Consider the following 27,207-nt stretch of genomic DNA (forward strand, 5'->3'; position numbering starts at 1 on the left):
GTTTCAATTGTTTAAGTGTAGCATACTTACCTCTTTTGCATTATTTTCAAGGCTAAATAATTTCATAGTTTTTGTGTAGCCCAAAATGTGTGTGTGTGTTTATGTATAACCACACTTACACATATACTGATGTTTTTTATTTTGTTTTTGTTTTTTGCTAGCCTTTTGCATGTTGTAAAATAAGTCATTTAATGTGAGTAGCTTCTGAAATAGAAAACTGTAATGGGAGAATGATATATAAAGAATGTCCTAAAAAATGCCATGTTATGATATCCTAAGTAATTTAAAGTCGGTGACCTTCAGTTAAAAATAGTCTGCTAACAACTTCAGTAGAGTCAGTATTATATCATGAGTTTTAGAAAATTCAATGCACGGGGCCTCGCTCTTTAATTACTTAGCTGACTTCAGAGCTGGAAGTCAATGACAACGTGTACCAGTTAATCAGGATCCTCTCAGGTGCTCAGGTCTGCAAGTCAGGCTCCTTTAAAATCTAATCGTTACCTAGAAGTCCTGCACGCCAGTGAACATCTTACGTGTTAAAAATTGTATTGTCAGAGTATTTTAGCTGACTTGTTAGCAAATTAAAATGGCAATAAAGGATATCAGTGTTCTTTTTAACCTGCTTTCTTTTAGACTACAAAGTAATAGAAATAATGAAGCTACCTTAATGAAGGAATGGAGAAGTAAAATCATATGCACTGCCCATATTTAATGCAGTGATATAGGGATTTTGACAAAGGTTACCTCATTTAGTCCCTACTTCAATTATACGCAGTAGAGTTTTTTCCACTTTCTTCAGCTGAAGAGACTGAGGCCCAGAGAATTAAGGAGGTTTACCCAGAAATGACACAGCTAAAATACAAGCCAAGGCACAGCTAGCTCCAAAGTCTAAATCATTAATCTTGGGTATGGTCTGACTGTCAAATCCTTTAGCCTATATTGTAGACCTATAGACACCAAGGGGCAGCACGGTGCTCTATGACGTGAGTCTGCCATAGGTGCTAAAATTCAGGTTCACTAATGACACATTGGAGGAGAGGGAGCAACTCTAAGATTTCCTGGACGATCCTGTAAAATGAAACAGATGGAGGAAAAATGGGGCCTTTAAATGAAGTCAATTAAGGTAAAAAATTGTCAAAAATAAACTGAAGGTAATTACTGTGAAGAAATCATGACTGACTAACCTTGCAAGCAGCTTAGTGGAATGGCTTATTTTGTGCAAATGAAGTCAGTAGTACTTATTAAGCCTCCCAAATATGCCCAATACTCTAGAATGAAAAGTGAAAAAAATGTTACATGAAAGAAAAGAGCCTTGTGTGCAACCATCTCCAGACACTCACCCATGTCTCTCTTAGAAGGTAGTTGTGCTCCGTGACCTTAGGGATCTTGCAGAGCAAACGGTTCTATGTGAAGCATTTCAGAGTCCAGATAGTATTTATACTCCATCAGGCGTATATATGTACATTTTGCTCTCCCCTCTTTGCCATTAGGTTGTTCATTCCTTGGGAATAGTGACCTTCCTGTCCATCTTTAAGGTTTTCACCATACCCATTATATTTTTCTTATTCAGTAGGTGCTAAATAAGTTTAAAAACTTTTTTCCTTTATTGATTTTAGAGAGAGACAAAGGGAGAGAGAGAGAGAGAGAAACATCGATGAGAGAGAACATCAATTGGCCACTCCTGCATGCTCCCCACTGGGGATTTGGCCCACAACCTGGGCATGTGCCTTTATAGAGAATTGAACCAGAAGCCTCTTTGTGTATAGGTCGATGCTCAACCACTGAGCCACACCAGCTGCGCTAAATACGTTTTTAAAAAATTTTAATTTATTGATTTTATAGAGAGGGAGGTGGGAGAGAGAGATGGGGAGACATTAATTTTGTTGTTTCACTTATTTATGCATTCATTGATTGATTCTTATATCTACCCTGACCGGGGATCGAACCTACAACCTTGGCATCCTGGGATGACCCTCCACCAGGGCTGAATAAGTTTCAAATGAATTATTTATAAGTAACTGAATGGGCTAGTAGGTTTATCTGGATGTATAAGGCGTCCGGTAGGTTTCAGTATAGTAAACAGTTACTTAGATACCCTTGAATAAAAATGATGCTGTGCCCTTGGGGACAGGTCGTTCTTTGTGAACCAGTGTTTAGCTCCAGGACCAATGCAAAGGAAGATGAACACCTGACAACCCTTAGAGAGCCAGACAGGAAGAGCTGGTTCTTTCTTATTTGTTTTTCCCATGAGAATTAGATATCGCATTCATACAGTTTCAGAAATGTGGTTTTAACCTTCCTTGCCATCTCTAGGTTAGGGTAACTGTATAGAAACCCTAACTCGTTGAAACCATTCTAAATTTTTAAAAATGCTGTAAGTCTTTTCTAACTTAAACTGGTAATTCTGAAGCAAAATTCACTTAAAATCAGACTTTAGTGTGTATATCTAAATTTCCATCCTCATTGTGAGATTTCCCTAACAGGATGTGAAATACTTTTATTTGCCCCTTATGTGCTTCCTTTTGGTCTCTGGCAATTTCAGTGTGTCAAATTGCAGGATAGTCACCCAATTCAAGGATAGGTTTTACCTGGGTTTTGGAATCTCGTGCATGTAGTCCAGCACACAATGGACTCCAGTGTGTTTCCTTGAGGACCCTGCAGTAAAGGATGCACCACAGACCTCAGGTCCCTCCATATGCCAACTTCCCTAGAGAGGGCTAGGAGCATAGAGTTAAAAAAAAACAACAAAAAACAACACACATATATATAATGAGCTTCAACATCCCTCAGTCCTAGTTCTGATGGTGATCGTGAACCCTTATGAGAAATATATCACTCAGCCTAGGAACCCACTACTTTTGACATAGGTGTTTTGTTTTATTTTTGTTTGTCTGTTCTTAACCAGGATTATGTATGAAAATTATGAGGATATTTCTGAGTAGCTCTCTGATTGAATAGACATGGTACATGAGGCAATTGAGTGCAATTAAAAAAAATAGCATCCATAGAATATTTCTCTGATGATGTTAAACAAAACTTTGTTAGTCCTCTCCCATTTCTTAATCATGCATGGTAGAAAACATTCTGTTATGCATAAAAACAAATGCTAATGGTATCTACAAGAGCTCTTTTGTATCATATGTCCTGAAAATTATTATAACAGTAAATATTAGACTACCAACTAGGCAGTTGAAAGCACATCCAGTGACATGAAAAGTAGGTGACAGCTGAAAATGAGGTTTGACGTACATGGTTTTCTTGCCTAATCAGTTGTTTTAATATCCTGTCTCCTTATCTTAGCAAAGGATGAAACTCATTTAAAACCTCCCCTATGGAATTTTCTGAGATAACCCAGGTACATTATCATCTCATGGTCTTTAGGGCCCTCAGAGGATGGATTGTAAACATTTAAGAAAGTTGTTTAATGATATTCTGTCTTACCACTTGTTTTGTATTAATTTCTCACATTTTCCCCTAACTAAAATGTATGTTCCTTAAATTAGGGGTCATTTCCTTAAACCAGTTTTTAATTATAGTTCTTCCTACCTAACCGCACAGAGGAGTTTACAAAGTGCCTGCCAAACAAATCTGAGACTGTAATGGATGTATCGAGGGGTTTGTAATAAATGTCTTTGCTGAGCCCAACTTCTGGGATCCATTCCAATATATTTTATTTGGTTTCATCTTTTTGTAGTGAAGAATTATAACATTACTGGTTTCATAAAATGTTACATACTTTTAAAATAAATCAATGCAGAAAAATAAAATTTGAAAAATAGGCCTAAATCATCCCAAATAATTCCTTCCAGTGTTTTATAAACATTATTTGACATCTCTTAATGTGTAAGTATAGCCAGAGGTCATCATAGAAAAACTGTACTATGCCATTTAAATTAAAAATATTAAATTTAATTACACTTAGGCCTACTAATAAAAAAATAAAAAAATAAAATCAAAAAGGAAAGTTGCTAAACATTGCCATAAGATATATTTATAGCTAAAAGTTCTCTCCAAAGATATTAAACATATGAAAACTGAGCTAGGAGTGATTTTCTTTTTAAAGTACTTGTTTAACTTTGGACAGTGTATTTTAAAGGATTGGGAAATAACTATACTCATAGCCCCTCCTACCGCCATGGTTTTGTTAGTTTTATTTATTTTTCAAATGTCAAGGTTCTTGACATTTATATTCTATTTTGTCATCAGAATTCCCACCGCTCATTAACCCCGGTACTATATCTTAAGGGATCCAGTGCTTCCTGGTAGACTTTTTAAGCAGTCTTTGTTATTTGTGAGGACTGCGTGGATTCATGGTATAGGTGGTTAGATTTTGACCTCAAATAAGTATTTTCTCCCTTAGACTTCACTCTTCGAACGCCTGTTCCTCTTCTCCGAGCTCTTTCAGAACACGCCTCTCGCGTTCCTTGGAGGCAATGGAGAACTCTTTCCATTTTGAGCCCTGTCTTTTCCTCCTGCCACAGAAGGCTCTGGTGCGCTCTGGCGGGTGCTCCTTCCCTGTGTGTGACTGGTGCGTCTCTGCCTCTGTGTGTGTGTGTGTGGCGTAAATCCTGTGTGGGTTCCCTCGTGGGAAGTGGGAGTGTTTCAGCCAGCATGCTGCCCACTGGTCAACATGAGTACCAGTCTGTGGCCTGTCCTCAGATGGGTGCTCTTCCAGCTCCTTTGGTTCAAAACAAGGGAGAATTTCCCTGACCCCGACTGCACACCCTCCCATGACTTTTGATCTTGGAATCAGCCTGGGGCCTTCTTATGTAGCCCAGACTCTCACTGTGCAGTTGGGGGACTCTGCCCTCCGTCGCCCACACTGCTTTCCCCTCTCCGGGGTCCAGGAATTAGGCACTTGAAAACGACTACATCTTTTCGTCCTCTGACGACAGCAGGGAGATTAGGGACCAGCTTTAACAGGATAAGACAATCAGATATAATTGGATTGTTCTTAAGCCAATTAAGAGTAAGTGCATGAGGATGATTAAAAAGGAATTAAATATTCTGTGTGGCAGCAAATTTAGCAATAATTTCAGCTGTTCTGTTTTTGTTCCAAAATTATGAAACATATTTTTGCTTGGATGGACATCTTTGAAATAGATCTCCCTGTGACGTCGCTGTAAGAGATGATGTACCTCCCTGAATCTTTTTTATTTTTTCTATGATAGTCTTAACAATTTGGTACCATACTAAATAGTAACCAGCAGCGTAACTTACCCCTACTTCTCATATTGATCATAACATGTATTTCAGAAGTTTTTCAGTTTTCTCATTTCCCCAACAACCCCTTCCAATCAGAATTACTGTTGGTAAGTGACCTCAATTCCTTCACATTTAGAATATTTAGGTCATTAAAAAAAAAAAAAAAAGAATTAAGCAAAATCCTTTCCTCCATTTTTTAACATTTCTGTCTCTAGGTTGGAGCGTCGGCCTGTGGCACAGAGAGGCCCAGGTTCGATTCCTGCTAGGGGTACGTACCAAACAAAAGAAGCTTCTTCCCAATTCTCACCCAGTGGTGATTTTTTTAAAAATTTGAAGACCATCAAACATATAGAAAAATATAGAAGCTAATAAAGCAGATGTCTACATATCCATCACCTTGACTTAACAAATGTTAGGTGTTTGCTAGATTTGCTTTAGATTTTTAAATGGTAGATACAACTTTTGTACTCTTTGTGTTTATACGTGAGATTGGCCAAGAAATTTTCTCGCTCATTCTATATCCTTATTTTGGAATAAAGGTTATATAAACTTCATAAGGTGAATTAAAGAGCTTTCTTTCATTACCTATTCACTGGTACATTTGTAACATGAAATAATGGGAAAGTTTCTTGGTGTATTGGTAAGATTCATCTTCAGAGCTATTTCCGATAAGTGCTTTGTGTGCGTGTGGGGTGGGTGGGGTGGCTTATTTATCCATTTTTTGAAAAGAATTTACAAATTTATTCCGGTTTACTATTTTTATTTATTTTTTATCCTCACCTGAGGACATTTTTCAAGTTTTTGTTCAGATAGAATGGGAAGGAGGGAGGGAGGGAGGGAGAGACAGAGAGAGAGAGAGAGAAACATCGATGTGAAAGGGACACATTGAATGGCTGCCACCCACACAACCCAACCAGGGCCGGGAACAAACTGCAACCAAGGTACAAGCCCTTAGCGGGAACCGAACCCTGGTCTCTCTGGACTGCAGGCCAACGGTCTAACCGCTGAGCCAAACCGGCCAGGGCTGGGTTTTCTATTTTTAAGTTAAATTTGAAAATTTATAAACTTATAGTTTATCTGTTTTCAAAGAAATTGGCTAAAGTCATAGTATTATATTCTGCTTTTTAAAAATCTTAATTTTAGCCACTATGGAAAACAATATGGTGTTTCCTCAAAAAATTAAAAATGGAACTGCCATTTGACCCAGTGATCCTACTTCTAGGAATATATCCTAGGAAGCCTGAAACACCAATCAGGAAGAATATATGCACCCCTGTGTTCATAGCAGCACTATTATTTACAATAGCTAAGATCTAGAAACAGCCCAGTGTCCATCAGTAAGAGAGTGGATAAAAAAGCTGTGGTACATTTACACAATTCAATGATATGCAGCTGTAAGAAAGAAAGATCTCTTACCCTTTGAGATGACATGGAGGGACCTGGAGAATATTGTACTAAACGAAACAAGCCAGAGAAAGACAAGTACCCCATGATCTTACTTATTTGTGGAACATAGTAAAATAAGCTGTCGACCAAAAGAGATCCAGAATCATGGAAGTAGGGAACAGACTGACAAACCTCAGAGGGATGCCAGGTGGGAGGGGAGGGAACAGATAAACCAAAGAACTTATATGCATATATGCACAACTAGTCCACACAGACACTAGACTGGGAAGGGAAGGAGGGGGGGAGCAGGGAGGAGGGGGTCAATAGGGAAAAAAAGGAGGACATCTGTAATACTTTCAGCAATAAAAAATAAAATCTATTTTTAATTATAACTATATTTGCCATGTAAATCTGTATTATATCTCAAATTATGTGTCTTCTGTTAATTCCTATTCATGTTCATATGTACCTCTTTTATTAGTCTATTAAAAGAAAAATTATTTTGTCCTTTTTTTCTATTTCATAATGCCTACCTTTATTTTTTTATTTTTTTATTTTTTTTATCCTCACCCGAGGACATTTTTCCATTTTTTGTTCAGGTAGAGTGGGAGGGAGAGAGAGGAAGAGAGAGAGAGAGAAACATCGATGTGAAAGGAACACTTCGAGTGGCTGCCACCCGCACAACCGACCAGGGCCGGGGACAAACTGCAACCGAGGTACGCGCCCTTAGCGGGAACCGAACCCGGGTCTCTCAGGACCGCAGGCTGACGCTCTAACCGCTGAACCAAACCGGCCAGGGCCCTACTTTTATTTTTATAATCTTTCATTTCTTTTAAGTTTTTATTGTTAGGTTTATTATTAACTTCTTTATTTGTACGTGCAACATGTGAATTTTCAGTATTTTTTCCACCCTCTTAATATATACAATTTACCTTTAAAATCAATACAGCTGCATTTTACAAACTTTGGCATTATCATTCAGAATCCAAATATTTTATAATTTTTATTGCAATTTTTTTTCTTTAAGTTCTGAAGTATTTAGAAATGTGCTTTTGAATGTGCAAATACATAATGGGTATGGGAGGATTGGACAGTTGCTGTATTTGTGTTACTGATACCTAATTGCTCTATTTGTGTTACTGATACCTAATTGCGGAAAAAAAGAAGAGGTTTTATATTATTCTCCAGTATTTGTTGAGACTCACTGGTCACTGTTTTTGTTTTGTTTTTGTTTACTGACTGTCCCTTGAATGTTAAAAAGAACCATTGCTTTCTCTTAAGAACTCAGTGCAGTGCCCTATGTTAAATTCATTGGTACAGATTGATTATTGAGTTGTTGAAGTCCTCTGTATTCTTAAGACACATTTTTTTGTCTGATACCGCAATTTCTGATAAAAGATGTTACGACTTCCCACTAGTATTGTGTAATGCCAATTTCTCTTTTTAATTCTCTGAATTTTAGATTTTGAATGCTGTACTGTTTAAATGGACCCAGGCTTAAGGTCAATATATTTCCCAATGAATTATTTATTTTACACTTAAGGGATGATCTTTTTTTCATGCCCATAAAGTTCTTTTTATCTTTTATCAGCTTGTCTGATGTTAATATCATAGCATTACTTTTTTGTTGTTTTGAATATCTGCTTAGTATTTCTAAGTTTATCTCATTTTTATCCACTCCATATGATTTTTATTTTAAGTATATCTCTTGTAAGCATATATAATTGGATTGTATTTTTCAATCTAATACAAGCAAGATTCTCTAAGGGACAGAGTTTCCATTGAAAATATTCTTGTATCATTGCCATTCTGAGAGACTGTTTTTAATGAAATTCTAGATTGACACATTTTCTCTTGGCCCTTTGAAGATATTTCATGTCATCTGTTATCTATTGAGGATAAGTTTTCTGTGTCTTATTGTCATCCCTTTGGAGGTAATCTATTTTTGTTCAAAATTGTTCTAAGACATTCTTTTTATTGTTGATGTTTTGTGATTCCAACACATCAAATGAGTATTTGTCCTCCTTCAGATTTTGAGTCTTGCTTTATCTGAAGACTTGTCATTTTTTCCATTCTAAAGATTCTGGCCATTAGTTCTTCAGTATTGCCTCCCTGCCATCTGCTGTTTTCTTCATTCGTAAACTTTGACAGGCATTCGGACTGCTTATTCCATTCCCTGTATTTCGTTCTCTATCCTATTTTTTTTACTCATTACGTTCTATGCTGTATTCTAAATATTTTTATCAACTCTGTATTTTATTTAATAATTCTTTCCTCTGCTGTGTCCATTGAGTATTTTTAAAAATTTAAAATGTATTTCAAATTTGCCTATTTTTTTTTTAAGTTACAGTATCCTGTTTTTATTCCTTCTTTGGTTTCTAATTATTTAAAACAAAGGCCAGCAATTTTTCTGTTGGAGGACAGAGAGCCAATGCAGTAGGCTTTGTAGGTCATGTGATTTCTGTCACAACTATTCAACTCTGAATTGTGAAAAGGTTGACCTAGATAATATCTAAACAATTGGACCGGATACAGCTCATAACATAACTTATCAACCCCTGACTGAATATATATACTGTATTAAAATCACATTCAAATGGTTCTTTTCACTCAAGTAACTAAGACTGGTAATTGTTCTGTTTGCCGCATCAGCTGACTATCCCTCATGGCAGATTGTTTCTTGTGTCATAATTTCAAATTGTGAACTTTGCACACAGCTTTCTGTTGGAGGTCAGTGTGCCTTGAGTTATAGCATTATCTTTCAAAATATGCTGGCATTTCAGGTCTTGTAGTCGGGGTGGTGCGGGAGGCTATCAGTCGATGTGTCTCACATCGATATTTCTCTCTCTTCCTCCCTCCCTTCCCCTTCCTCTATCTAAAAAAAAGAAAAAAAAAAATCAATGGAAAAATATCCTTGGGTTAGTATTAAAAAAAAATTAACAGCACTGTAATTATTCATTTTCTGTATAATAGGATTTACACATATTCTAATTGTTACCATTTATGCTCCCAAAGATCTTTAAAATTCTGGTTAATTGAAAGAACATAATTAAAGTACTTATTTATCTAAAACTGGTGCTACTTTGAGTTAAAAATATAGGTGGTATTGAATGAAGAATACATTATGAAAATTAAAGACAGCCAAAGCAAGATAGAAACACAAAGAAGCTTTGGAGATTTCCTTCTGAAATATAAATTTTATTTATGTATTTTTTTAATTGTTGAAAGGATTACAAATGTCCCCCTTTTTTTCCCCATTGACCCCCTCCTTCCCACTCCCACTCGCCTCCTTCTTTCCCCAAATATCAATTTTAAAAGGAATAGAATTAAATCTATTCATGAATATATATGTGTACATATAATTGTAATATATGTATGCATATATTTGTGTGTACACTTGCATGATTTTTCCAGCCTACAGTAAATCCATGCCTTTTGCTTTTTATTACAGGACACTTGAAATGGACCAAAGCTGAGGACATTGACATAGAGACCCCAGGATCCATTCTTGTCAACACTAACTTGAGGGCATTAATAAATAAACACACGTTTGCTTCCTTACCTCAGCATTTCCAACAATACCTCCTGCTTTTGCTCCCGGAAGTGGATAGGCAGGTAAGTAGAAGTTTAGACATTTGATATTAGTCACTAGTTATGCCGTTATGAAGTGGCAAGCCCATTATCGAAGATGACTGATAAGTGGATGGACCATTTTGTAATAATGGAGTATATTTATGTAATTTATATACTTACTGCTAGCACTGGTGTATTTGATTAATCTGCCAAAACAAAACCATTTTTTATTATCAGTAGTGAGCCAATTCAAATTTTAAAATACAGCACATTGCTGTAGAGTGAAAACAATAGACCTACCCACAATGGGAAGGAAAAAACAAAGAAATCAAACATTTCATTATCAAATAAATCTTTGAAGTAGCTGCTCCCTTGCCCGGAGGGAATATTGAAGTGCAGCAATAAAAGGCCAGGGCTTCTAAGAAATTATGTAAATGTTTTTATTCTCAACTCTTTCCAAAAAGCATTTAAAATTTATGTTTGCACTTGCCTTCTGAGAGTCTATCATCATGAATACGATTGCCTATAAATAATCACCTTTTATCTTTTTTCAGTATAACTGGAAATGCTTTAAGTGTATTTTTATATTTTTGAAAAGCCTCTAAAATAAGGAAATACAAACACAGATCCATAATAGCAGGCATCAGTCATCTTCTAGAGCTGTTTCCTTAGAAAAGGAAAAAAAAATTCATCATAAACTTTTATTAAATTTCACAAAAATTATTAAATGGTAAATAAACATTTCTTTGTGATTCTTATTTCAATAAATTTTGACATTGTATATAGTTTCCATTGATGAACATAGTGTGTGTATGTTTATGAATTTGAATCTCAAAATGAATTCGTATCTCAAAATGATAGATACATCCATAAATTGAAATGGGCAAGATTGATACAATATTTCCACATTACTTTGAATAATTTTTTAGCTTTTTATTTGATTCTTTTCTACTAACCTACTGCCTTTCATACATAATTAAAATTTGTTGAGCTATATAGTTTTCTATTATTCTTATATATCTCTTTGGTAGAGATTATTGTTTATATTTAGAAAAATAGTATTTTCATGTTGGGTATATTTTTGTTTGCAAGTTTGCCTTCATTCTGTAAAAATTGTTTAATATTTACTGTGAAGGTGTTTTAGGTGCTCTGGAGTAATGTAAAGACAGTAAGTGACTATTAAATGTTTATGAAATCAGTGATTATGTACACTCTAGTTGGAAACATAAGCTATATTTATAAATAATCGAAAAATATGTAGAAACAGATACGCTTAAGGGGGAAAAGCAGAAAGTATATTGAGCTTTTATGTGCAGAATGAAAAAATCAGAGACACATTTAAGATTGGGCCTTGAAATATAGGAATCATTTAGGGGAAAAAAAATGATGAAAATGTACCAAGTGAAAGGTTCAAAGATACAAGACCAAGAGCTAATTTTGTGGGAGTCCGGATTTTAGGTAGAAAGGTGCAGATGAATCTGGGGAGACAAATTAGAAGTTGATTTCGGGAGATTCTTGGGTATGAGGCTAAAAGGTCCTGAACAGTGTTCTCCCTGCATATGCAATGCAAAGCCATCGAGGGCCTTGGAGCAGAGCTATAACATATAATATTGCTGCTGTTCTAGAAAACCATTCTGGCAGTACTAAAAAGAAATGTTAGAGATGGGAAGCATGAAAGTGGAAAGAGTGGTTAGAAAGCAATTTTAGTTGTTCCAAAAAAAGCAAAATGAGGGCTTGAGTTAGGAAAATAGCATTGAAAGGGGAGGAGGGTAATGTCATTATTATCTTCATCATCGTCCAGTGGTAACAGTTTATATTTTGTCAAATAACAATTGAAGGAAGATTTAGGAGAAGCTACTGATGACTCTTGGATTTCAAGGTTGTGTGACTGAGAATTGAGTTCAGGAATTAAGAAAAACTTTATTTAATTAGTTAATTTGTTTAGTGGTGGTGGGTACTGATTTTTCAATTACACACTATTTCTTCCATTTCAACATTTGCGTGGTTTATCTTGTTTGCAATTCTGTCTCCAGCTCCTTGAATAAGATTTGGCATATACAGGATACTCAATAAATCTTTTTGAAATGAAGAAATGACAGGTTGTCCTGGTTCAGCCAAATATTCAGTAACCCCAGAGGCCAGTCTAAGCCCCATATTTTATTCAACCTGTGGCAGTTTCTGTTACTCAGCTTTTTCTAGTCACTGTGAGAAATATAAATGAGTAAGGAACATACCTGTCCACAAATAACATTTAGTTCATCAGGAAATCATTTTTTCAAGAAATACTTATCGAACATGTATGATGTGCCACATACACTTTGCTGAACATAGAGAACACCAGAATAAATCTTCTGGAGGAATAAAAGACAGAGGAGAAAGACCACCTCATGCTACACTACTGTGCAGTATTTTGCTCATTACTGGGAAAGAAGTCTAATAAATGGATGGATCTGCACCAAATTTAGTATGAGACTGGGCGAAGTAATACAAATGTCAAAGTGGAAGAATAAAGACCATCCTCTTGAGTGTACAGAGGGTAAAGAACTTTAGTCTGAAAATAGGAGTGGAGAAAATCTCACGGTGGAAAGGATACTGGAACCTTGAAGGACTACTAGGTGTTTCATAAGTAGAATCAGGGGACAGTGAATTTTGCAGAGGGAGAGCATGTCCTTTACAAAGACTTGCTGCTTGTCTGGACCAGAAGATTCAGCAGTGCAGTGTGACTGGACCAGGAAGAAAAAGGTGGGATAAGGTGCTGAAGGGTAGGTGGTTGTAGACTAAGCTCTTTGAACTTTTTATGAAAGGGATGGGCACCATCAGAGATTTTTCAAATGAGAAATGGCACACATGGAATAATTTATACATATATTTTAGTGCCTAGACAGAGGGGGGGGGGAAGAAGATCCAAAGGGTAAATAAAATACAGTCTTTAGGTTATTGTAAGAGCCAGTAGCCCTGTGAATGCTGGCTTGGACAGGCAGAAAGTTAACGTGCAGGGAGACTGGTTAGGAGACAATCACAGTAGTTGAGATCTGAGATAAGGGTCTGACCTTGGGCTTTGGCCTTGGAAATGAAAAGAAAGGACTGAATTCCAGGCATATTTTCAGCCTAGATGAGTAGGAATAAATAACAGGTTGCCTGGGAGATGGGATTGTAAAAGGTCTAGAAGGCACCTGGAGATTTTATCAAGGGTGACTTGGGAGGACAGACAGGCTCTGGTCCTATCAACATTTGATACCAAGACATTTTGAGCTCTTTCTGTCTGTCGCGAGCTGAACTCAACTCTCTCCTGCTACCAAAACTGCTGATGTTTTTAGTTTAGCTTATAAATATCCAGATGGGAATGAACACCACTATTTTCTGGGACAGAATCAGTAGAAAAGGCATGGGAATAGGAATGTGATTACCAAGATTTATTTGAGCCAGTGAATGGTACTATAATTTTATGAAATACCCAAGAATTTCACTTATATGAAAGCTGTCTTCACCTATTTTTACAAAATTTGAAATTCCCTGTTTTCTCGTTTTCTTTCTTTGATTATCCCAGGATTCTGCCTGACTTCTCCCCCGAGGCAGCCCTACAGGGCCTCTTATTCTGGACCATATGAAGCCGGGGTTCATTGCATTATTACATCTTTAAAATATAAGAAGCTAGGTTTCCCATTCGTCTTGTTAGTGCCAACTATCATTAAACCAGTCTGTGTAGTATTTTGTTTCCCTTTATTTGTGTTTTTCTTTCTTTTTCAGAAGGTATTTTTAATCTTAGATTACATTTTTTATTTACTCCTAGTTTTATAACATTGTCACATCTAGTTTTATATCTAATTTTACTCTCCACACATTATGCTGCAAGTAACAGAAAATGGAACTCAAGCCGACTTAAATATAAAGGGCATACATTAACTCAGGTAACTAGAAGAGAGAGGTTATAGGGCTTCTGGTTTTGGCCCTGGTTTTCAGTTAACACGAGGGACCCATTTCATTGTTATTTAGTGAATTAGTTTTTAAATCTTCTCCCTTGTCGTTGGCACTGTTCTAGGCCTCAGTTCTTTGTGATAGGATGGCTACAGGAATCAAAAAACGGTACTTGCCCCTTGGTTCATATTCATGAAGAATACACTTCTATTTCAGTATTTCAGTGAAAAGGCCTAAGCTTCACAGTAAGGGCACTACTTAGATCACACGACTACTTCTTAAACAATGACTGTAGCCAAGGAAATGGACTATGCAGATTGGTTTAAAGCAGCCAGGCCAGGCCTACTCTTGAACCTGAGGAGTAAAACGCTGCACTGTGGTAGAGGTTAGCTGTACTTCAGAAATCTGTATTTAAGAGGTTCTATGAGAAGGATAGGGAATGGGGGTGGGATGGGGGGGAAGCTTGGTAAGTGCCCACTGTAGGGGCAGGGTAGGTGTTGAGTTTAGTTGTAACATGTTAGATCGAGATACTTTTACTATACAAAATGTCCTGAAATGATTATGTATTCAGGTTTTGGGACTGGATAAAATGGAGTTGGTGATGAACTCTACACAGATTCTAGTGTCAGCTATGGGCTTTGAGGAGACTGGGAGATAGCGTAGTCATCCCAGAGGAACACAGAGGTTTGTGAGCGAGGGGAGGTAAGAGCAAGGGGAGGTGTGACAGGGAGCCAGGAAATAGAAACTCCAGATCCATGAGAAATCATCAGTGTGGAGATCCCATCCAGGCACCCGTGGCAAATGGACATTAGGAGGTCATTGAGCAGTAAGAGGGATGTCTTCCCTTTGTCCACCCTCAGATTTCTTCTCTCTGATCAGGGCTGGGAGGCTAACTCATATATGGATGACTGCATCAGAAGGACCTATGCCTCTGCTGAGTTCCTTCTTTAAATTTTTGAAATAATCATAAAATATTAGAAAACTTAAAGATATATAGAGAATAAATTTCCAGCCTAATGATCCTTCCTGTCCCCCCTCCCAATATATTATGACTCTAAGGTTGTAGTTTCTACAAACAAGGATATTCTCTTACATACGCAAAATCCAAGCAATCAAGATCAGAAAAGTAACAGTGATCATTCTTACCCTGAGATTCTTAGACTCTATTTAAGTTTAGCCAGTTGTCTCAATAATGTCACTTTTAGCAACGAAATCCGGTTCAGAATCTGTCATTGCATTTAGTTGTCATGTCTCTTTACGGTCTTCGTTCTGGGACAGTTCTTCAGTTGTCTCTAGACTTCCATGATTTTGACACTTTTGGAGTGTGTGTGATGTTTCCTTGTGATTAGATTCAGAGTAAGTATTTTTGGGAGGAATATGATAAATGAGGCTCTATTCTCCTTGTAACTATTAGTGGCGCACAATTTTGACTTGTCTCAAAACTGGTGATGTTTACTTGATCATTTGATTAACATGTGTCAGCCAAGTTCCTCCAGTGTAAAGTTACTTCTTCCCAGGGGTAATTAGTTCATATTGTATGGGAAGGTTCTTTAAAACTGTGTAAATAGACTGCCCTTCTTCAGACTCTCCATGTGTTCATTTATTTATACCTGTGTGGTTTCAGTTTCCTATTTCCTCAGTAGGTTCCTATGCTTGACTGTCCTGCATTTGGACACGGGGAGCCTGTTCAAGGGGTTCTTATATATTCTGACACTATTCTTTGAGCACTTGACTACTTTGAAGTACACCAGGTTGTTCCGGTCTCATCTTGTGTTTTGTTTGCCCCAGCCCTTGAATGTACCGTTTGTCCAAGGAGCCATGGTTCCCTCCAGGTAGAGGGTGGCGTTTAGAAATCAAGATTTCACGAAACGTGTGCCCTTCACGGTTAGGATATTGCTGCTCCCAGACCCAGGGCAGAGCGATGCAATAATGTATTTCTAAATCAGACCTAGGACATAACAATGAATGTGATGACGTAGAACACACATGTGTGTGTACATGCATGTGTGCGTGAACACCTTCTTACCTCTGAATTTGAAGATAAGGAATACCTTATAGAAGAACAAAAGAGTATGAGCCTAGTCACAATATATAACATAACACAGTTTATATCTACGTTTATTTATATATGTATCGTTACATTTATGATTCACTTCAGTTTTCCCCCTTTCTGCAGCTGTCCTACTGACAATGAGGAACACTTAATATCCCTAAGTATTTGATTAATCCCCCTGTGAGGAGCCGGTCTTCCACCTTGGTCACCATACCTCCCCCATGTGGATGGTCTCATTACTGCATGCAGGCTCCGTGATAGGCACCTACCCACCCACTCCTGGATGGGCAGCCTCCCCTGCCTGCTTGATTTCTACATTCACCTCGGGCCACACCTTGTGCAGGTGCCGTCCTCACCATGCTGTTTCTACAGCCATTTCCAGGTCTCCTGGATACCTGCTTCACCCCACGAGGTCCTATGATCGTACCCTGGGCCATCATGGGACCTCTCCACCTCCTCTGCAGCACAGAGGCCTGCATTGCTTTACGTTTAAGGCCTGAATTGTCAGGAAGAGAAAGAGAAGGCCCTCTGGGTTCTCACTGGGTTCAGCTTTCCGGGAGCCTCAACAGAAGGTTGGGTCTCGGAGGAGGAAGAGTGGGGCTGAGCCCCTCCCTCGCCCTGTGGTCAGCACAGCTGCAACTGTTTTCCAGCTCCTAGCAGAGGGGCCTGCCCATGCAGCCCTGTCTGAGTTCTGATGAGCCCCTTCTCCCCTTCTCTCTCAGGTCAAATACTACCACCATGCCATTATCAGCTCTAGTTCACTGTCCTCTGTGGTTTTGCTGCACACTGACCACAACTTTATAAATCGTCACATTAATTTACTCTCCTCAAATGGTGCTAACTTGAATGCACCCTCTGTGCCAGGTAGGACTCCTGACTAACTACGGGACGTTTTGAGGAAGTCACAGTTCCTACCCTGAAAGAGGTAGTGATTCTAAGGGAGGTAGAGATGTAAAAACCTATCCTTACTGAACATGCCATGTGGTAGTATATGCATTGTTTTATGACCACATAGAGGAGGTAATTATATTGTCCATGGAAGGCAGACAAGGCTCCAAATAAAAGGTGTTATATGAATGGGGCCTGGGAAGATGGAGGAAATTTTCCAGGTTAAGAAGTGTAGTAGGCCCTGGCCGGTTTGGCTTAGCGGTTGGAGCATCGGCCTGTGGTACAGAGAGACCTGGGTTCGGTTCCCGCTAAGGGCACGTACCTCGGTTGCAGTTTGTCCCCGGCCCTGGTTGGTCGTGCGGGTGGCAGCCACTCGATGTGTCCCTTCACATTGATGTTTCTCTCTCTCTCTCTTCCACTCTCTCTCTCCTGCTCTATCTGAACAAAAAATGGAAAAATGTCCTCGAGTGAGGATAAAAAAAAAAGTGTAGTAGGCCCAGCTGATGTGGCAGAGTGGTTGAGTGTCAACCCATGCACCAAGAGGTTGCTGGTTCGATTCCTTGTCAGGGTACATGCCCAGGTTGTGGGTTTGATCCCCAGTAGGGTACACGCTGGAGGTGGCCAATCGATGTTCTCTCTCATTGATGTGTCTATCTCTCTCTCCCTCTCCCTTCCTCTCTCTCTAAAATCAATAAAGAAAAAATATTTAAAAAAAAAAGAGTGTAGTGGCATATCCTAGCATAGGAAGCAATATGTGCCAATAATAATGTTGATTACATAAAATTACTTCTATATGGATTACCATGAATCTTTATAACTCTCCAAAGGGTCTGCATTATGAACCCAACTTTATATCTTTGGAAACTGAGGATCAGAGAGAAACTAAGAACTACTTAATTTCTTCCAAGTAAAAATGTGGGAATGAAAATTTGAACACAGATCAGTCTGACTCCAAGTCATGCTCCTTCCCCTACACGGTGCTCCTTGCCCCCAGGACATAAGCAGAGAAGTGTAGGATGTCTATCAACACATAGTTGAGATGGCTGGGATATAGGGTACATTGAGGCTCGAAAGGCAGGTTGGAACAAGCCTTTAAAAAAGGCCTCATAGGTCAGCAAGCAATGCAGAATACACTGAAAATTTACTTTTGTAGCATGACATTCTCAGATTTATTTATTTTTTTATTTAAAAATTTTTTTTTTCTTTTTTTATTGACTTTAGAGAGAGAGGAAGGGAGAGAGATAGGAACATCAGTGAGAGAGAACATTGATTGGCCGTCTCCTATATGCCCCCCACTGGGGATCAGACCCACAGCCTGGGCATGTGCCCTGACTGAGAATTGAACTGGCAACCTCTTGGTGCACGGGTCGATGCTCGACCACTGAGCCACACTGGCTGGGCTCAGGTTTATATTTTAGAAAAGGGGCTCTGTTGGAGGAATGAAGCAAGAAACGAAGTGGAGGAGGGAAATCTCCCACTTTCCACCTTGCTGTGGTTTAGCCACATTATCTTCCTTCCTGTCCCTCAAACTTAATTCTCTCTTAGCCTCTGTGCTTGCTATCAGCTCGGCTAGAAATGCTTTTTCGGTATCTTTTGACAAGGCCAGCTCATTCTCATCTGCCAAATTAGTCTCCATGGCATCTCCTCCCAGAAGCTTTTCTGGCCTCCCCTCCCACCTAACATACCCATACAGTTGTTTTCTCTTATTTTTCTGTTAATTGTCTTCCTTGTACTTAATCAAGAATTCATTCCTCTTTCCTCACGAGAAGAGAAGCCCCTGAATGGTGGCTTTGTTTCTTCTGTTCACTGTGCCTGGCATGTAGTAAGTGCTCAGTAAACGTTCCCTGACTGAAAGAATGTAGGCTGGGAAGCCACTTACAAGGTTAGTTTTACATGTCTGATAAACACAGGAACTTTCACCCAAACCGTTATAGAATGAAAAAGAAAGGCCTAATTTGTGAGACATTGTATTAGTTCATTAGGGGTGTAGGAACAAAATACAGACCAGGTGGCCCCAAAAACAGAAGTTTATTTCTCACTGTTCTGGAGGCTGCAAGTCCAGGATCACGGTCTTGGCAAGTTTGGATTCTCCCGAGGCCTCTTTCCCTTTTCTCCCTGGGTTTCCACTTGGCCTTTTCTTGGTGTGATCACATCCCTGGTATCTCTTCCTCTTTTCATGAAACACCAGACATATTGGATTAAGGCCTTACCCATGTGATCTCATTTATGCTTAATTACCTCTTTAAAGGCCCTGTCTCTGAACAACATTGGGGGCGACGGTGTAAACATTCAATTTGGCAGGGTGGGGAGGACGGATACAGTTCAGTCCAATACAGACATTTCAGAAATAAAGTTGTCCAGACTTGGTAATTGGGTTTGGAGGAGAAGGAGGAACTGATCATGTATTTTTAGGCAGTGTTTATTGTGTATTTGAGAACAGCAAAAGATTATTACTTTTTAAAGCTAGGGTAGTCTTGAACATGTTTTTATCCTAAAAATTGAGGGAGTTGCTGGGAGAAATTAAAGATAAAAGAGAGGGAATTTGATTTATTGACCAACTTTTTAGAATAGCTGAGAAGGAATAGGGATTGGAGAAGAGCTGGTTTAATGAGAAAATGAGTGAATGCATGAATGCATGAATGCATGCATGCTGCCCTGGCCAGTTTGGCTCAGCGGTTGACATGTCGGCCCTTGGACCAGAGAGACCCTGGTTCGGTTCCCGCTAAGGGCACGTACCTCAGTTGCAGTTTGTCCCTGGCCCTGGTTGGGGTCATGCTGGTGGTGACCAGTCGATGTGTCTTTCTCATGCCGATGTTTCTCTCTCTCTCTTCCTCCCGCTTTCCCTCCTGTTCTATCTGAAGATAAATGCAAAAATGTCCTCGGGTGAGGATAAAAAAAAAACAAGAAGTGCTGATTTCTGAAATCAGAAGAGAATCAGGAAGGAATGAGGGGTTTTCCGCTGGGTGGTGGCATGGTTGACCAGGGACTAGAGGACTGGGGGTTTGAGGAGAGTAAAAAGCTTGAAAACAGCTCGATGGACTGCCCTAGGGATTCACCCTGGGAAATAAGTTACTGGCTGAACAGCATTGAGACCTCATTTGAGGTTAGGTGAGAGGGGTCACAGTTGGTCTACTTGTGTGCCTTTCAGCCCAGCAACACTACAGATTTGTGCATTTTACTTGGTAACAGATGTGCCAGCAGAGGGGTTGTGTGAGGGTTGAAGGTGTACAGAGGCTCAAACTGCAGGAGCTGAGAGATTTTAGAGGACGTGTGAAATGCTTGGAGAAGTGGCTGATGATGGGGGTCAGGTAGGATAAGGAGAAAATCTAGGTCAGGGGCTGGAATGAGTAGAGGTCTCAGGGAGAGGAAAGTTGGGTTTAAAGGAAGAAATACATGTTGTTGAATGCTGTTTTAGGGTCTCAATATGATCAAGTTTAGGTAAACATATGGGTCAAAAGTCCTTTCCTTGGCTACAGCATTTAGGTTCAGAGATGAAAAACCAAGAAAGCAAGGAGTCAGAGCAGCATTGCTCAACGCTGGTGAACAGGTAGAATCATAGCTAGTTCTTCCTTCAGTCCCCACGTAGGACTATTGATTCAATAAATTCAGTGCTTGGGTTTGTAGCCATACGTGCCTCTGTGCTCAGCTCTCTGCAAGATGTGCTTGGAGAATTTTTAGAACCTCCTTGATTATACATAGCAGATCCTTCTTTCTTTAAGGATTTGTACTCTATAAACTGTGTCAACATAGAACAATTTTGTGACCTTTTTAAAATCTATGACAGCTGGTGGAATAAATTTCCACTAAAGTAGAGTCATATTTAGGTTTTTATTACACTTTCAAATTGAACATCACTGATGAATAGGTTGTTGTCATTTCTGTCATCTGTATCATTTCTAAGTGATGCTCATTTCTGCCTCCATTGGGTGGTATCGGGGCTATCAGGGCTGTTTCTCCAAATACAAGACCATTCCCCAACTGCTTCTAAGTAAATGATGCCTATTATTTTTTTGTCCAAATGGTAATTGCAGCATTTCAATCCGTTCTTAGTGATCTCCTAATTTTGTTCTGCATTTATATCTGTGTTGCTGTGATCTGTTAAATGATTAGCCACTGAAGGCTATGTACTGTGTAGGCTCTTTAAAATCCTATCCGGCTTTGTGCTCTTCAGGTTTTTGCACTCACTGGCAATAATGCACATAATTTTAACTGTGAATGTCATTAAACTAAAATGGAACATTTATACAGTCCCTTTTGCAGAGAATTTTGGACTAGGAAAATGAATGTGTGTGTCAGACATTTTACAGCACACGAGAATGTGATTTATTGATATCTGATGGCTCTGTTGGCATCAGTGTATATATTTAAAGAAGTCACGCAGCCTTTATAAATGCAAATGGGAAATGACTTTCCATCTTTTTCCTCGATGGAAATAGCTCATACATTTGCAATAATTCAGACTCTTCTTAGAGATTGCTCTATGTACCGTATATATTGATTTAAAAATTATACAGTTATTTTATTCTACAAATAGCATATATAATAAAATGTCAATTTACTTAACAGATTATAAAAATTCAAAGGTATTAAAGGTATGAAAAAATACTAGTATCTTAAGCCTTTAGGTAAAATAAGTGTGTACTTGAGATGTAATTATTTTAATGGAACTGATACTCTGGCTTTTCCCTGCTTCTGAAAGCATATCTTAAAGTACTTAGGAAATCCAATATTCCTTCTAGCCCGAGTCACTTACTGGTGATAGTAAATCATACAGGGCCAAAGATACCCTGTTCGGCCACGCCTGGAGATTTCCATTCTTGCCATTTGAGCTTTATGCTTATGAAGGGAAGTGATTTTATTTGAATAGTATTCATTTCTTAGCTAACTGGATAGTCAGCATCAAATCCTGTTTGTCAGTATCTACTTCAATAAATGTCAAATAATGTGTCAACTGGATTGAATTACAGATGAACAAGTAATTGCATGTTATAGGCAATTCAGGCAAACAGAGCTCATTCCAGTTCTGTGCATAACTGAGGATTCCAGTTCTGTGCATTTAAGCTGGAGAACATACTGTGCATTAAACCACTTCTTCCTCTGTTATATCGGACTCCTGAGAGGGTATGTTTGAGAGGCCATGTTTGACCAACTACCACCATTCCCATATCAAATTGTTAAATATGTAATATTGCCATTTAATATTTATATCATTACCTTTGCTATATTGTATAAGTATTTAATAATATATGTATGTATAACACTTAACTGTCAGTTTATGTGGGAATGGAGAATAAAGATCTTTAGCCTTGTTTTATTATACAAGTGAATAGAATTTGAGGGAGTCATGCATGTAACAGATGATACATTAGTGCCTGTCATTTTAATAAAGGACTTTCTAATGCCAAGGTCACCACGGACCTTTATGAACAGGCGTCATATGGTGACTCTCCCCTAAATTACGCTCAAGGGTAAGAAGGAAAAAAAACTGATTTCCTTATTAAATCACCTTTAGAACTCCTAGTAGTTATTAAACACTATTCAAAAATAGTTACCTGAGAAAATACTTTGATTTCATTTGTACCATTTATTGAAGATCATTGTAAAGGAATAAAGAATCAGTTATAAGCATAAAGTGAACATTGTAGTACTGTTTGAATATCTGGATTAAAGTGGCAGGATAAGTATGCATATTTAATTCCCTTTCCGGCTTCTGAATTCTCATTAAAATGACACTGGCTTTCCCCCATTATTATATTTCTTTATTAGTCCTGGAACCTAGGGGAAGAATGTTATCTAGATGCCCAGATACTGTGAGGAAATTCTGCAGGAGATAATGAAGGTGAGACTAGATTGATTGAGCTAAGAGCTTACTGAAACCCAAGCGTGTGCCTGGAAAGTTGGAAGCTCTGTGTGGCATCTGACAGAAAGGGACTGTGGATTTGCCCTGCGCAGAGCCAGCTCTGCGTGGTCAGGGCCAGAGGCCAGGGTGCAGCCTTCAGTGGGAGCAAATCTCTGGCTGCTCTTGCTCCCTGGAATGTTCTGTAGGATTTAGCCTCTAAGCAGGAGACCAGTGCAGAAAAGGTTCCAGTCTTCACTTGCTAATGAGTTGCCTTGCGTTCCGTGTCCAAAGGCTGTTCGCTAGCTAGAGGGAGGCCTAACCTCACTGATCTACCCTTCAATATATGGTTAAGATGTTCTTTATTAAAGAATCCATCCCTAATCCTCACAGGTGCCCAAACTGTACCTGGGCAGAGAATCAGTGGAGCAAACATAAACTTTTTCCTGATCTCTTATCTAAACCTGAAAAAATTATACAAGGTCCAAGAGTTTCTGGCAAAAACCATCTTGATATCTAATACAAACCCAACTCCTACTGACTACCTCTTTAAGGATAAGAAGACAGATCAATAATGAGACATAGAAAAGATTTGGCAGTTCAGAAAAGAGTCCCACTGCCCCGGCTCAGTTGATTGGGCATCTTCCCTTGCATCAAAAGGTTGCTGGTTCAGTTCAGGTCCGGGTTGTGGGCTTGATCCCTGGTAGGGGGCATGTAGGAGGCAGCTGATGGATGTTCCGCTCTAATGTCAATATTTCTCTCTCTTACTTTTCCTGCCTCCCTCTCTAAAAATAGAAACTTTTTAAAAAATCTAAAAGAAAGAAAGAAAAAAAGACCCATTGTGACAGTTAAGAGAACAAGACCCTCTGTGTGTTACTGAAACAGGATAGAAATAATTTTGACAATGTCTATTAATAAACTGAAAGTGATTCAAAAGAATTCCGTTATTTTTAAAAACAGATTAATTAATTGAAATTTTATGGTGACCCGTGCAATGTGCTAGGGTTGTTATGTTACATGAGACTGTTATGCATCTGCTTCCATCAAGCTTATGGTCTAGCAGGAGAAACAATATTGGAAGTAGTACATGCACATGAAACTCTGTGGGAATATAATGTCCAAGGAGAGAGAGAGCTTGTGCAAGGGCCTATAGGTGTGCTTGATGTAGTTATGTGAAACAGTTTGATACTTCAGAATCTTCAGGTATCTTCAGCAGAACCAGAACAGTGCTCAGTCTGTGGCAAATTCTTCTGCATCACTAAGGCATCACTTTGCAGTCTGACTGGTGGAAACAGACACTGCAGCACAGGACACTGTGGCCTCTATTTATTTCAGGGAGTTCTTCCCAGCCACTGGTGTTTCCTCACATTTGTGTACTGATCAGTGCTCAGCTGAAGAACTCCAGAACTTCCTCTGTGATGCTCTGGTTCTCTTCTTTGGTTCTCTGATTTTCTTCATGCTTTGGTTTCGTTGGACTCTCAGCTTCAGTATCTTGTTCATCCAATAGATGGTTGGTGGTACCATTTACCAGTGGAGGTAAAATTGGAAGAACATATTTTCAGCTTTGCACATGTTGCATCTGATGCATTTGAGAAATCTATATGGAAGTTTTGAATAAGAATTTGGCTAGATAGGTCTAAAGGTTAAACTGGAATTCTAAGCTGGAGTTAATAAAAAAAAAATGGGAACCATCAACAAATAGATGTTAATTAAAACCATGGATATAAATTATATGCATTATAGAATAGAATGAGAAGAGGGCCCAAGACTAAGACTTGAGATTTCCAAATCATATTTTCTTTTAATCCTTACCTGAGGATATGTTTTGTTGTTGTTGTTGTTTTTTATTAATCCTCACCCAAGGATCTTTTCCCATTTATTTTAGATAGAGTGGAAGGGAAGGAGGGAGGGAAGGAGAGAGAGGGGGGGGGGGGACATGGATGTGAGAGAGACATATTGATTGGTTGCCTCCTGCATGACTCAGACTAGTGCTAGGGATTGAACCTGCAACCCAGGTATGTACACTTGACTGGAAATCAAACCTGTGTCCCTTTGGTCTGTGGGCTGATGCTCTAACTGTTTAGCTAAACTGGCCAGGGCAGGATATGTTTTTATTAATTTTTTAGAGAGAGAGGAAGGAAGGGAGAGAGACAGAGAGAGAGAAACGCTGGTTATCTTCTGTACTCACCCTGACTGGGGATTGAACCCCCAATCTAGGTAGGTGCCCTGACAGGGAATCGAACCTGCAACCTTTTGGTGTATGGGACAATGCTCCAACCAACTGAGCCACCTGTCTAGAGTGAGACTTCCAAATCTTAATGGTCAAATGAAAGAGATGAAGCTTGCAAAGGAGAATGAAAAGTAATAGCAAGTGAAATGGGTAGAAGAAAACCAAAAGTGTGTATCACTGAAGCCAAAGGAGTGGATATTGAAGGAGTTGGATGAAATTTATTTGATACTTAAGTATTGAATAAGATGAGGATTGAGAGTTAACCATCAGATTTCAGATGTGCAGTTCACTGGTGACCTTAACAAGAACAATTTCGGAGGCATGATAGGAAGGAAACAGCAGTTTGGAGTGGCTTCGAAAGAGAATGGAAGAGAGAATTTGGATAGAGCTCACCTTCTCCTACATGGGAAGAGGAACAGAAATGGGGCAGTACATCTTAGAATTTCTTGAGCACATTGAGGCCATTGTTCTATTAAAAATTGCTATTGTAGCCCATCCGGTGGGGCTTAGTGGATTGAGCGTTGTCTTATGGACTGAGAGATCCCAGTTCAAATCCCTATCAGGTCACATACTTGGATTTTGGGCTTGATCCCCAATGAGGGGGGGCATGCAGGAGGCAGTCGATCAATGTTTCTCTCTCACATCGATGTTTCTATTGCTCCCTTCCTTTCTCGCTAAAACAAATAAATCAAAAATCAAATGTATACTTTGGATCATATGCATTTAGGTACATGTATACATATAGAATAATTTGACAAACTGTCCAGGGCTTCATTCCTTTTTTCTCTCTCTGTTCTTTAGAATGTATAATCTCTCTAGCTCTATCTACAAGTTTGCTGATTCTTTCTTCTGCTAGTTCAAATGTATTGCTGAGCCCCGCCTCTCATCAAATCTTCATTTGGATTATTTTACTTTTCAATTCAGAATTTTCAATTGGTTCTTTTTCATTGTTATTATACCTCTATTGATATTCTCTACTTGAAGAAATATTGTCATTATATCTTTCTCTGTTTAAGCATGGTGTGATTTAGTTATTTAAAGATAATTGTGATGCCTACTTTGAAGTCTTTTTGTGTTAAATCCAACATCAGTCAGGCCTCTTATAGGCTGTTTTCTTGCCTGGTTGTTTTCCAGTCTATGGGTCACTCCTGTTTCTTTTTATCCTTCTCCTTCCCCTTCCCTCTCCTCTTCCCTTTCATTTCCTTCCCTTCCCCTTCAACTTTGCCTTACCCCTCTTTCTCCCATCTCATCCCCCTTCTTCCCTTCCTCTTCTCTGGACATTTTAGGTTATATCTTTTGCAGCATTTGTATACTGATTCCACAGCCCCCCTTCTCCATGGAATTTTTGTTATTTTCTTATTAATTTGATTCAAGACTCCACTGGATTATTTGAGTGAAATTGATTTTCCCTGCAGTGTGAAGCCTCTGATGTTGCTTCTCAAAGAGCAGAGTCTTGGCCATGATTATAGTCTTGCTGAAATTCTCTTTGTTCCTTTTCCTGATCTCTCCGGTAAACCGTTAGAAATGCCTATGTTGTTCCTTTTCCTGATCTCTCCGGTAAACCATTAGAAATGCCTATGTCAGTACTATGCAGCTGTAAGAAAGAAAGATCTCTTATCCTTTGAGACGACATGGAGGGACCTGGAAAGTATTATCCTAAGTGAAATAAGCCAAGCAGAAAAAGACAAATATCACATGATCTCACTTATATACGGAATATAAGGAACGTAACAGTCTGAGGAAAACGGTAGACCCAGAAAATGGAAGTGGGGCACAGACTGACATCCCTCAGAAGAGGGGGTGGGGAGGTGGGAAGAGATAAACCACGGAACTTATATGCATGTATGCATGACCAATGGACATGGACAACAAAGCTGGGGACGGAGTGGGGGGGGGGGATGGGGAGGAGGGTGTCAATGGGGTAAAAAAGAGAAACATCTGTAACAAAAAAAAAAAAAAGAAATGCCTATGTCAGATGTAGTTAGTGTTTAAAGTATTTTCTTAAAGAAGGAGAGTACTTTTAATTGTAATTTTATCATCATTTATCATAATTTTGAGGGGTTTGTTTATATTTGCTTTGGGGAATGGGATAATCAATTTGTATTAGGTTTTCAAATTATA

General features: G+C 38.8%; 1 protein-coding gene across 1 annotated transcript in view; it reads left to right on the forward strand.

Annotated features, from left to right (window-relative positions):
- Positions 1-27,207, forward strand: part of ASXL3 (ASXL transcriptional regulator 3) — a 182,719-nt gene that overhangs the window by 100,881 nt on the left and 54,631 nt on the right. The window contains exon 8 of the mRNA XM_036245408.1: positions 10,043-10,206. Within this exon, the coding sequence (XP_036101301.1) occupies positions 10,043-10,206 (164 nt within the window). The remainder of the gene's footprint in view (positions 1-10,042; positions 10,207-27,207) is intronic.

This window comes from Molossus molossus, unplaced genomic scaffold, assembly GCF_014108415.1.
Source record: "Molossus molossus isolate mMolMol1 unplaced genomic scaffold, mMolMol1.p scaffold_m16_p_6, whole genome shotgun sequence".
NCBI lineage: Eukaryota > Metazoa > Chordata > Mammalia > Chiroptera > Molossidae > Molossus > Molossus molossus.